The following is a 13,644-nucleotide window of genomic DNA, read 5'->3' on the forward strand; positions in this document are numbered from 1 at the left end:
CTTTTTGAGCCCAGTTTAGTATCAAAATACTTTAAATTCTAATGCTGTCAAACAGATAAGACTTCCAGCATCTTTAAAACATCTCTCTTCAAGATCAAAGTTCTTCATAATGAGAAACAAACGCTTATTTTCTTCCACTCTTAATTTTTTTAATTGAAAATGAATATGGAAATATATATGCACATACATATAAATATATATATTTTGAAATTTCAGAAGAGTGATAATGGCCCTGGAAATTCAACTAAAGAAAGTATTGTGTGCATAACATTCTTGTTTTCATCCTAGGTATAGAATAGTCAGTTGTTAAAAAATCAGTTATTTGAAATAATTGAACTAAGCACCTTGTATTTTGAATTCCAGGACAACCTCGTGTGGAAGCGAGCCTTTCTGGTTCTGGGTTTTGCTGTGCTCGCTGTGTTCAGCAGTGTGTATTTTAGCTTCCCGGGGTCTGGAGGACTCTGCACGTTGGTCATGGCTTTCCTAGCAGGCATGAGGTGGACTGACAAGAAGGTGAACTTCACTGTAACTTCATCTGCTCATGACCCTTCTTTGATAAAACTCTTTCTTTTCAACTTTTTTGGTGGGTTTTTTTTTTTTTTTGAGGTTTGTTTGTTTTTTGGTTTTTTAGTTTGGTTTGTTTTTTGTTTGTTTGTTTTTTGGTTTTGTTTTGTTTTGTTTTTTTTTTCAAGACAGGGTTTCTCTGTGTACCTCTGACTGAGCTTGCTTTGTAGACTAGGCTGGTTTCAAACATCACAGAAATCCCCCACTCTACTACAAGTTCTAGGATTAAAGGTCTATGCTACCACACCTGGCTGTTTCAAAGGTATTGCTCATTTGAACTATGTGGATATTTTTCTTAACTGTGTAGTCAAAGTAACAAACCATTAAGTAACCTAAAATTATTAGCATTGGTTTTTGTTTTTTCTTTTTCTTTTTTGACATGGGGGTATCATATCACATTCTGGCCTCACATTTCCTGTATAGTTAAGGCTGGTCTTGAACTCCCAACCTTCCTGTCTCACAAGAGCTTGGATCTCACCTGTTTAGCTAGATTAGTTGGCTAGCCATCGAGCTCTGGGGACTCAGCTGCCTTTGATTTCTTATTGATAGATCTCAAATCCCTATCCCATATCAATCATAGCTTAATAATAAAGTTTTTGTTGCTTCTCTTTTAGTCAGAGGTAGAAAAGGTCATTGCAGTTACCTGGGACGTTTTCCAGCCTCTTCTTTTTGGCCTGATTGGAGCAGAGGTTTCCATTGTGTCTCTCAGAGCAGAAACGGTTGGTAAGAATCTCTCAGGCGTTCTCGTGCTAAAACTGCACCTTCAGATCCTGCTCTGGATATCTTCAGGACGTATTCGTTTACCACTGTCACAAATTATATAAAGAACTATAACTTACGTCTTCAGAGAGGTTGGCTAAAGAATAATACTTGTGAATCTAAGTATAAAATCGGGCATCACCTCCCCCCACCAACATAAAGATGTTCATCTAGCCCGTTCTGATGAAGAGCTAGAATTTTAAAGGTACTAGTTAGTTCTGTAGTGTGTTCTCGTGGGATGGGAACGTTTGCCATTCGTTCTTTATCCTACATTCAGACAGCATCATGTTAAGATTGTCTTGATTGACAGCACTGCCCTTGTAATTATCTAATTTGCAATCTCACCCCTCTCGTTACATCTCAATATTCTTCCACTCATACCAGGAATCTGTTCCTTGCCACCTCCCCGACCCCCACCGAATTATGAATACTTCCCCCTTATTCTTATTTATCTCAAAAAAATGTGTATAGATGTAGTCTGTTGGTCTGCATGTGAACACGGGTACCAGTGTCTGTCTGCATGTTGCATGTGAACACTGGTGTATCCATGTATCGAGGACCAACTGTGGAGGTTCTGGGTTCAGTTCTCGCTTTTGGCCTTGTTGAAGCAGTGTCTTTCATGGCTGCTGCTGCTGTGCTGCATGTCTCAGGCAAGCTGGCCTGAAAACTTCTGGGCCAGAAATGTCTCTGCCTCCCATCTGAGGAGTGCTGGAGTTACAGATGCAGGCTAAGGTATCCAGCTTTTTAAGTGAGTTCTGAGGACTGAATTTGGGGCATCGGCGTTTGGGGCATCAGCCTTAAGGGACTATCTCTTTAACCCCATCTCTCTGGCCCTCTGTTCTATCTTTTAATATGCCATTTACAATTTTGTTCTCTTTAGAATCTAAAAGGTTTCTAATGTCGCATTTCTTTTTTTTTTTTTTAAGGTTTATTTATTTTATGGATATGAGTACACTGTCGCTGTCTTCAGACACACCAGAAGAGGGCAGTGCATCCCATTACAGATGGTTATTAGACACCATGTGGTTGCTGGGAATTGAACTTAGGAAGAGCAGTCAGTCATCTCTCCAGTCTCCCCGTATATCATTTCACACAGTCATACTAAATCAGTCATTCTCGATCTTCCTAATGCTTCAACTCATGTGCTAGTGGCCCCAACCATGAAATTATTTCCCTTGCTATTGTATAACTGTAACTTTGCTGCTGTTATGAATCATAATATAAATATCTGATATGCAGGACATCTGATATGCAGCCCCTGTGAAAGGGTCGTTCAACCCCAAAGGGTTTGTGACCCACTGGTGGAGAACTGGTGTGTTAAGTAAACATGTAGAGGGAAATGTGGGTCTTGCTGTAACGTGTAAAGTGTTGTGTGCACCCAGGGTGTGATGCACTGACACTGGCCTGATGGGTCTCAAAATAGGAGGAAGGCAGAAGCATCAGCATCTAATTTAAATTTTCTTTGTAAGAATTCAAATATGTTTGATTAAATTCCGGTTTTATAAAGGAAAAGATTTCAAGCAATGATTGCACTTGTTATTTCTTTATCAGTTCTATGCAACTGTTTTGTATTTGATGTTTTAACGTTATTTCTAATAAATGTTTTAACATTACTCCTATTGAGAATATTTTGAAATGTAATTTCTCCTAGCGTCTCGTTATTTCTAAAACCCAATTATCTCTTTCAGGCCTTTGTGTTGCAACCCTCAGCATCGCAGTGCTTATACGAATTCTGACTACATTCCTGATGGTGTGTTTCGCTGGCTTTAACATAAAGGAAAAGATATTTATTTCTTTTGCCTGGCTTCCAAAGGCCACGGTCCAGGTAAGTAATGATCAATAGAAAGGCACATCATTTTAGCTGTTACCTCTGGATGACACCTTCAAATACTGAGTAAGAAGACCTACCTAAGTTTGGAGAAAGCAAACCGTTGGTAAATGACAGAAATGGGTGAGTGGATGCATGGTTGGATAGTTAGTTATGAGGATTTTACAGTAGTCTCAAAGTCTCATTTATGATGGTTCACTCACCAGAGAGAAGGTTAAAAAAATCCAAAAACTTCCTGTAAGACTAGAAAGAAGTAGTGACCAGGCTGGGCTGAGCTTTTATCATACAAAACACTGAGTCTGAAAAGAGCCTTTGTAACTCATCTCAGATCTCCTAAGAAAGAGGAAGGGAGGAGGGAGGGCAAAAGGAATTAGAAGGGGAGGAGGAGGAGGAGGCAGGCAGTAGGGAGTGAGCATGGCTCATCTTAATGTTTGGAAATCCATCAACAACCATATGCTTGATGATTGGTCCATATCTTTATACATAAGGAAAGAAAGAGTAATTGAAAAGGAATTTAGGTTGTTTTGTTCTGTTTTGAGACAAGAGTTTCTTTCTGCAGCCCTGGTTGTCCTGGACCAGGCTGGCCTTGAACTCAGAGGTGAATGCCACCAAATGTGGCCTGCAAAAGAATTTAGAAATGCTTTCCTGTGTTTCTCCTTCATCCATGGTTTCACTGTTTGTGGGTCTGTCACCCACGGCAGCCATGGTCTAAAAATAGCAAACGGAAAATTATGGAGAGAAACATTTAAGTTTTAAAAACACATGCTGTTCTGGGTGCCACCGGGCGATGTTGCCCTGGCCTGCTCCATCCTGCTTTGACTACTGTGGGATATGCTTGTGTCTCTACCACACATGTCTGCCTTGTAGACACTGTTCACCAGGTTGTAGCTGTCTTAACTCCCACACTGACTGCTGGAGTATCTTAGAGTAGCTTAGTGCTGTGTTCAAGGACTGTTCTTTTACTTAATAATAGTATCAAACACCAAGAGTTTTGCTTAGAGCAATCTGTACCTGACAAATTGAAGCCACAAGGTTTTTTCTTTAAGGTTAAAAGGTAAAAGTTCTTGATTTGATAAGGTAAAAAAAAATATATCATATATGGAAAATTTGGTGCTATCCATGTTTTCATTGATCTACTGGATGTTGTGTTTTATAAAATGGCAGAGGGGGTGCCTCAGGGGGCCCTGCCAAAGTGTCCCTTTGAACAATCAAGCCATGGGACAGGCCTTCTACAGAAGAAGTTTATTTGAGACCTGGAGGAGGGGTAGAGGCAGAGGAGGGAGGAAGACAGAGAAGGACAGAGAGAGAGAGAGAGGAGAGAGGGAGAAACAAAGAAGTGAGGAGGCTGGCTAGAGACGTGAGGAAAGAGAGGGAGGGGGAAGGGGGAGAGGGGGAGGGGGAAGGAGAGAGAGCGGGAGCCACACAGACCTTAGAGGTGAGACAGGCGCCTTCTAACTGTTGAGTGGAGCCTATAGGAAATGCTAACAATGGGACCTTGTAACTGTCACTCACGGTTAGGGGCAGACTCTTGTGTTGATTTCCTAAATGAGTAGTTAATAGTAACTAACTCATAGCTAACTGAACATTATGACATTATCTCAGTTACTTAACCCAAAATTTGTACACAAATACACAAGTACTGAAGAAAGCAAAACAAATAGAGAATTGTTTGACATTGTTGAACATGCATTTATCGGGATATATTGGAAATGCTAATTAAATTAGAATTGTATAGGTTGCAATTTCTTACAAATATTATAGATCTATAACTGTATTATCTATTTTCAAGTTAATTACATGAAATAAGTCAAGCATAGATTATCTTGCAGTTTGGAGTATGAAGACTTTTACCACGATGCAATGAAAGTCAGATATGAGGTTAATTTAGGGCAATTGTGAGGATTCATATATGCTGTGATTACATTCTAAGCTATGGACTATGGATCTATTCAGTCCAGAGACATTTTTTCATCAGACTTTCACATATATCTCTATGGCATAAGTGTGAAGAAGATAGTGTAGTAGTAAAATAAATCGAATAATTTGTCTAAGTGGTAGCTGCAGCTTCCAAGTTACTATTAATATTAGTTGGTAAATACCAAAATCACTGATGTTACTTTTGTTTTGTTTTAACATTAAATTGAAGGCTGATTCTCTTTTACCATGAAAGCAATTTTTAAAATAATAATAAATGATATATATACATATATATGCATTTTGTATATATATACACACACACAAAATTTTCATGGTTGCTTATTTATACTATCATCTCATTTCCAAGTATCAATACTTTGACCTTTTCCTTTCCAGTTGGTATCCCCTTGGTCTCTTTTAGTTGTCTTATTGCTCTAGCTAGAACTTCAAGTACTATATTGTAGAGATATGGAGATATGGAGAGAGTGGATATCCTGATTTTAGTGGAATTGCCTTGAGTTTCTTTCCATTTAATATGATGTAGGCAGTTGGCTTTCTATATATTGTCTATACTGTATATATTGCTTTCATATATACATATACACACATATATATGTGTATGTATGTATATATATGTCTATATGTATATGTGTGTCTATATATATGTGTGTGTATGTGTGTGTGTATATATATGTGTGTGTGTATATATATGTATATATATATATATATGTATATATATAGTGTGTTGGGAACTGTATGTCTTGTGGAGGCAAACCCAGTCACTCCTTTTATTTTCAAGGAATGAGTTCAAAGACACCCATGGGTACCAAATCTACAGACACTCAAGATGTTATACAAAAGGTTTATTAATTTCTTATAACATTAGCATATCTCCTATATTCTTTGAATCATCTCTTAATTACCTGTCATAGCTAATATGATGTGAACAGTTCTTGTAGTACTTAGAGAATAATGATGAGGAAAACATATGTTTTGTCTGCGGGAACCAGCTGAAATTCTGGAGTACAGAAGAAGTAGGGCATTCAGATACCTGTGGGCAGCCAGGCTCTGTCATTGTGTGACTGATGCACACTTTCTCTCTTATTTTATTATCTCCAAAGCAAACATTGCTCTTCTACTTGGAATAAGGAGTTAATCGGATGCATTAATGTACCTTTCCCTGTGTAAACTAATAATATTACATTTGGTCTTTAAAAGAAAATACAAGTTTTTATAATCTAATCCAATAGACACAAATAAAATACTTCACCAACTCCTAGGACAGAAATTTTACCAAATAACTAGTAAATTTAACATCATTTTGAAGGGCTACCACTTCCGTGTTTCAGACTGTTTGAGAATTGGTGTATATTCCAGAGAAAATATATTAACTTAAATTTTCACCTTTGTCTAATAAATATAACCACCCTTTTAAGCTTTTTATATATTAAGTGATAAGAAAAGGTGCTAAACTGAATCTTAGCCAAAAGACCATGACAGGATAAATACTATCTTTACTAATACAAATTCTTAAAGTTAAAATATAAAACAAACAGTAACTTTCATCTTTTACAAAAGAAATTTATTGTGTACAATACCATTTGAATAATATTGTGAGTCTGTTTTTTCCTAGTATTTTGAAAGGTACAGACATTATCATATATGACCAACGTGTACCATTTGCATAAGGAAGTGTTACTCTCCATGTAAAGGGGGAGACTTTGCAGATAACCAAATCAACTGCAGGACACTGTGCAAGAAAACTGATTTGAGTTAGTTGAGAAGAAGGAAAAGCAACTTATTTTCTCAGATGAGAAAATACATCACTTTCAAAACATGCTTGTCTTAGTTTCCAACCAATCTTTGCTAACACTTTCGTAGGCTGCCATTGGCTCTGTGGCTCTGGACACGGCAAGATCCCACGGAGAGAAGCAGCTGGAAGACTATGGGATGGATGTGCTGACGGTGGCATTTTTGGCCATCCTCATTACAGCACCAATTGGAAGCCTACTGATTGGTTTGCTGGGTCCCAGGGTTCTTCAGAAATCTGAACATCGAACCGAAGAGGAGGTTCAAGGAGAGACTTCTGCACACATTCAGAGGTAAGCAAAAATGTTGATTGTAACGGCTAGAAAACTGTTTCTGAAGCTAATTGTACCAGGATGGAAATTGAAATAGAAAATGTTGAAGTTCAAAATGTACTAGAACCAAACACAATTCACAATCAATAAACAAAAGAAAGACCAAGGTCCATAGCCTCATCTGCTCCCCAGAGCTTGCTTTCGGTTACTGTTAAATGGAAAGTGTGTTATTTATATTCTTGTGAGACAAGGTCTCAGTATATAGCCCAAGCCGACCTGGAATTTGTGACTTCCTGATTCAGGCTCTGGAGCACTGAGATTATGGGTGTGCACCACTGCATGAAGACAAAATCAGTTTGGTTTTAGGGAATTGATATGGAAATTGGACATATCTTTCCTCTCACCTGTACTGATGACTTTAGGAACTATAGGGAGATGGGAGAGAGTCTCTGACTCACCTACTGGTGAGTCTACATGGAGTAAAGGACTTGGAGGCAGAGATGCCTTTACACGGAGTGTCCCTGCCATTTAACAGCATGCCTTACTAGGTGTGGTGACTTATTTCTGTAATCCCAGCTCTTAGGAGAGACTGTGGCAGGAGCTTGCCCTGAATTTCAAGGCCAGCCTGGGCTACAGCATAAGCTCTAGACAAGCCTGGTTACACACATTGAGACATCTCTGAGAAAAGCATCCAGGGAGTAGGAAGATGGTGCAGTCATTAAAGAGCTTGCTCCGAATGCATGAGGGCCTCAACAGCATTGTAGAAAAGCTGGGTATGACAGTGTAGTCCTTTAACTCCAGTGCTGGTTGGAGGCAGGAGTTGGAGCGTGGGCAGAGATGAGTGAATCCCAAGGGTTGGATGGGCAGCCAGTCTAGCCAATCAGTGAGCACCACGTTTAATGAGAGCTTCTATCTCAAAAACTCAGTAGGAATTACTAAAGCAAAGCACTTAACATTGACCTCTGATCTCTACACAGCCATGTAGAACATACACATAAAAATACACATACACACACAGACACAGTCACACAGAAGCATACACACAGAGACACAGACACACACACAAATGCACACACTCACATAGACAGACACAGATGCATACACACACACACACACACAGACATGCACACAGGCACTCACACATACACACACTCACATATATGCTCATACACACGTACAGACACACACAGACATGCACGCACACAGAAACAAACACAGACACAGACATACACACAGATACACAACAAAGCAAACAATAATGATGACGAAACTCCTCATTACATTCACAGACCTTGTAAAGTTCTGTGAAAATGAAACCTTCTTTCTCAAGAAGTTGTGGCATGCCAGCCGATAATGAATGAGAGGAAGGTCCTACCTGCACATGTCACAGTTTATCCCACATGGCAGCAGACCATCTGGCACTTTGTGTATCACTCACAGACCCCCTTCATCCTAGGTCACCTTGGCCTTGTTGGGAACCACGTTCAAGGACAGTCTTCAGTTTCGTGCTGCTGTCCACAAACCCCGGGTGTTTGGTCCTCACTTTTCACATCCAAGGGAACCTTTTTCTCCTAGAACCCAAGGTGCATTTTAATCTTGCAGTACTTTTGACATATGTGGGAATTGTGAATTTGGTGAGTTGTGACAATTCGGATCCCACCCAGTAAACTGCAAATTGCCTGCCTGTCCTTGTCTTAGGGACTACTCTTGTAACCTGTTCTAAGGTTACATTTAGATTCAAAATTATCTTAATAGCCTCTGATTCTAACCCGTTCATTTAGAGGTCAAGAAAATAACTTATCCTGTGGCACAGTTTTTCTGTTTCCTGAATGCTTCTGCTCACAGTGTAGACTGGATTCCTTTATTCCAAAGGTTGGTTGTGTGGTAAGGGGTTAAAAGCAGATATCATGGGCTAGGTGCATCTGTTTCTCTACCTTTTCAGACTCTGAAACTATATCTGGTCAACAAATAGTTATTTCTTGGTATCATAGGAGATCAGTTTCAGAACCCCCTCAGATACTAAGGTCAGTAGATGCTAAAGTCCTTTGTGAAAAATACTGTATTTACACATAACATGTGCATGTCCTCCTATGTGCATTTTTAACTTAATTTGAATTACATTTTAATGTTTCCTGTATATTTCATTATTTATCTGTGAGAGGCCAAAAAAAAAAGTGATATCCAATTGTAGAGGTCAAAGGAGAATCTCTCTGCCCACTGTGTGGGATCTGGGAGTAGCCTTCAGGCCATCAAGATTGGTTGCAAGCACCTGAACCTGTACCTACTAAAACAACGTGCATGCCCAATACTGTGTTTTTAACACATGCATTTGACTAACTCACCTGAACTCCACTTCCTGATGAGCCCCTCATCTTCCTTACAGAGAACTAAAGCATCTACATCCCTAAGAGTCCATCACTTCTGGAGCACAGGACTGTCTTCTGGCAGAGTTCTGTAGCATACCCCTGCAAAAGATCCATCTTCCCAGCTTTTGCCCAAAGGTCATTTTGTCCTTCCTTCACGAAACAACTACCAGTCCAAAAAGAACAAAGATTTTCTTGATCCCATTACAATAACCTTACGTAATCTTTTTTTTTTAAAGTTCTTTTATTACATTTATTTGGTGTGTGTGTGTGTGTGTGTGTGTGTATGTGTGTGTGTGTACCACAGGATGAGTGTGGCAGTCAGAGAACAGCTGACAGTTCACCAAGTGAATGAATTGTAGGGATGCAATTCAAGTGCTTACCTGCTGAGTTATCTTACTGGCTCTAATCTTTAAAAACAAGGGAGAAAACTGCCAAGGGCCAGCCTCAGCTCCGAAGGGCAGGGAGGGGTCCTGAAGAAGGGGTGTTTGGGAAACAACTCAATTGTGGGGTACAAGCTGACAGCCTGGTATTCTGCTCCTGCTGGCTTTCCAGACAGCTCAGCTCTGGAAGACCAAAGCCCAGGCTTTTGTTTCCATATCAGCTCAATCATCCACTCAAGGTTCCCCTTTGGTTATCAGCATTTTATGACCTTAGCCCCTTGAGTTCTAGAAAAAGACAGCAAGTACATTTTTGACACAGCAATGAATTCAGAGATCTGCCTGCCTTTGTAAGCACAGACAATTAACTAGCTGGCTGGATCCCGGCTCTGAGATCACCACTGCTGTCATGCCTTGGCCTAAACTTGTTCTGTCCCAGGCTGACCTGGATCTCAGGAGTCTGCCTGTAAGCACAAGCAATAAACTTAGCTGGATGGCATCTTGTTCTTGCTTTTTTTTTTAAATTAGATATTATCTTTATTTACATTTCAAATGTTATCCCCTTTCCTCATTTCCCCTCTGAAAAACCCCCTATCCCACCCCAAATCTCCCTTCTCACCAACCCTCCCACTCCCACTTCCCCTGTCCTGGCATTCCCTACACATGTATATCCAGCCTTCACAGGACCAACGGCCTCTCCCCGCATTGATGTCCAACAAAGCTATATATGTGGCTGGAGCCATGGGCCCCTCCGTCTGTACTCTTTGGTTGGTGGTTTAGTCCCAGGGAGCTTTGAGGGAGGATACTAGTTAGTTCACATTGTTGTTCCTCCTATGGGGCTGCAAATCCCTTCAGCTCTCTGGGTACTTTCTCTGGCTTCTTCATTGGGGACTCTGTGCTCAGTCCAATGGATGACTGTGAGCATTCACCTCTGTATGTATCAGGCACTGGTAGAGCCTCTCAAGAGACAGCTATATCAGGCTCCTATCTGCAAGCACTTGTTGGCATCCACAGTAGTGTCTGGTTTTGGTGACTATGGGATGGATCCCTGGGTGGGGCATTTCTCTGGATGGTCCTTCCTTCAGTCTCTGCTGCACACTTTGTATCTCTTCCCATGGGTATTTTGTTCCCCCTCCTAAGAAGAATTGAAGTATCCACACTTTGGTCTTCATTCTTCTTGAATTTCATGTGGTCTGTGAATTGTATCTTAGGTTTTCTGAGCTTCTGGGCTAATATCCACTTATCAGTGAGTGCATACTTTGTGCATTCTTTTGTGATTGGGTTACCTCACTCAGGATGATATTTTCTATTTCCATCCATTTACCTAAGAATTTCATGAATTCATTGTTTTTAATTGCTGAGTAGTACTCCATTGTGTAAATGTACCACATTTTCTGTATCCGTTCCTCTGTTGAGGGACATCTGGGTTCTTTCCAGCTTCTGACTATTATAAATAAGGCTGCTATGAATATAGTGGAGCATGTGCCCTTATTACATGTTGGAGCATCTTCTGGGTATATGCCCAGGAGTAGTATAGCTGGGTCCTCAGGTAGTACTATGTCCAATTTTCTAAGGAACTGCCAGACTGATTTCCAGAGTGGTTGTACCAGCTTGCAATCCTACCAACAATGGAGGAGTTCCTCTTTCTCCAAAAATCTCTTTATCTCTTTCCTTGATATCGTTCTGATAAACTGTCTCCTAATGCAGCTGCCTTAGTTCTTCTAGGTCTCTGAAGCCCCTCATATTTCATATTGCATCCTTATATTTTAAATAGTTGAGAAATCTTGTTTTGGACTCATGGTTTTAGAAGTCTTTCCCATGACCTTAAGGACTATGCCTGAAGGTCACAACATTTACCATTTTGCTAAGACACACCCTTGCCTCCCAAACTCTTTCGGTCTCTGATTATCAGGGGGTCATTAACCTTGACAGGGAGGACATGCCTGATAACCCTGGCAGGGAGAATATTTCCTGGAAGAAGAACATGAAGTAAATTATGTACATTACTATACAAGCCAGCACCACGCCCACACAACCATCAGCTCTCTAGGAGGCCAATGTCCTGCTGGCTCTGCTCCAGTGGCCGGAAACTGTCATGTTGTCCCTTCCAGACTATGCAGGACTCAGCAGAAAACAACTTTCAATCTTCATAAGCAAGCACATCTACATCAAGCTGAAGACAGAACAGTATTATAATAAAAAAGATACATTCTCTCGGTCTCTGCAACAATGTTGCAATTTAAATTAGACCTTGTATTGGTTGGGTTTTCATAGCTGTCACACAATGCCTGAAACACTCAACTTCTAAGGAAGAAATCTTAAGTTATAGCTATAAAATGGCGAGTTAGAGCCATTGCTTTTGGACCTGGGAGAGAGGAGGGCGTGTGGCGTGGAGTTTGAGGTAAAGGAAAGCTGCTCACCTCCTGGCCAGTAACCAAAATGAGAGAAAAGTGGGCCTGGGTTGCCAAATCCCTTCCGGGGTACATCTTAGAGGATCTAACTCCTCCCAGCAGGACCCGTTCTTATGGCTTCTGCCACCTCCCAGCAGGACCAGCCCTTTAGTATATGGGCCATTAGGGGATCGATAAGTTTAAATCTAAGGCAAAACAGACCTGTAATGATTAATTTAAAAAGAAGCAGGACTAGCGAGGTAGGTGGACCAGCAAGGTAGGCCAGGAAGTAAAGGTGCTCGCTCCGGAGCCTGACAACCTGAGTTTGATGCTGGATCCAATATGTCAGAAGATGAGAACCATTCCATCCAGCTGTCCTTTGACCTCCGTAGGCCACACGGTGGCATGCGAGTACATATGAGCGTGTGCACACACACAATACAGAATAAATAAATAGATGTGTAAAGAACAATATAATGTTCAGCTGTAAAAGCTGTTTTGTATCAGGAGGAAGGTAGAGAATGCCCTTGTCCTTCTAAGTACTTTGGCCTTCTCCAATAATAGTTGTTTTCATCTATTTTAGGAAGCCTGAGGATTCCATTACGGAAGCCTGATGGACCATGTTTACCATCCCAACCCAAAGGTTTTGGCCCTCCAACAACCGGGACAACTTTACTTCCCTTTGACTCAGAAGAAAACTTCCCGTGGAATTTCATAAGCAAACAAATTAGAAAGCTTTACGCTGCTAACAGTACCTCAGGTGTTTACTTCCTCAGAAAGACCGGAGGACAGGTTACTTCAGAAAGTGAGAGAAAGTAATTTGGACAAATAAAACATTCACGATTTTGTTAAAATCTTGATACATTTCTTCTTATAGTATTTAAAAATTTTCTCATATCAGTGAGCAATGTTTTTTTTTTTAAATTGGAACTCTGTTGTATATCAAAAAGCAATGTTTTTTTTTTTTTAAATGGAGCTATGTTGTATTTTTATAAGCATCCAACGTAGTAGGTTTTTTTTCTGTTTTTTTTTCTTTTTTCTTTTTAACCTATGTGGAATGAAAATAAAAGTAAAATTGTGTATGAAAAGAAGAGGGGAAGGGAGTAGGAGGGACCAGAAGAGGAAAAGTAATGGTGCAGGTCACAGGCCAATGTACATACACACACATACACACACACACACACACACACACATACACACACACACAGAGACACACACACACACAGACACACACACACACACATACACACACACACACAGACACACACATACACACACACACAGACATACACACACACAGACACACATACACACACACATACACACACACACAGACACACACATACACACACACAGAGACAC

General features: G+C 40.3%; 1 protein-coding gene across 9 annotated transcripts in view; it reads left to right on the forward strand.

Annotated features, from left to right (window-relative positions):
• Window positions 1-13,441, forward strand: part of Slc9b2 (solute carrier family 9, subfamily B (NHA2, cation proton antiporter 2), member 2) — a 35,195-nt gene extending 21,754 nt beyond the window's left edge. For 6 of the 9 annotated variants that reach the window (XM_006502401.4, XM_030252930.1, XM_006502398.3 and 3 more), the window contains 5 exons: window positions 364-513; window positions 1,179-1,287; window positions 3,012-3,148; window positions 6,950-7,170; window positions 12,866-13,441. In XM_006502401.4, the coding sequence (XP_006502464.1) occupies window positions 364-513; window positions 1,179-1,287; window positions 3,012-3,148; window positions 6,950-7,170; window positions 12,866-12,896 (648 nt within the window). In that variant the 3' untranslated portion in view covers window positions 12,897-13,441. Of the gene's footprint in view, window positions 1-363; window positions 3,149-6,949; window positions 7,171-9,532; window positions 10,448-12,865 lie in introns of those variants that run through there. The other 3 variants (XM_006502400.4, NM_178877.6, XR_003954430.1) reach the window with 3 other exon arrangements.
• Window positions 13,442-13,644: the final 203 nt, after the last annotated feature.

This window comes from Mus musculus, chromosome 3 (genome assembly GCF_000001635.26).
Source record: "Mus musculus strain C57BL/6J chromosome 3, GRCm38.p6 C57BL/6J".
Lineage (NCBI taxonomy): Eukaryota > Metazoa > Chordata > Mammalia > Rodentia > Muridae > Mus > Mus musculus.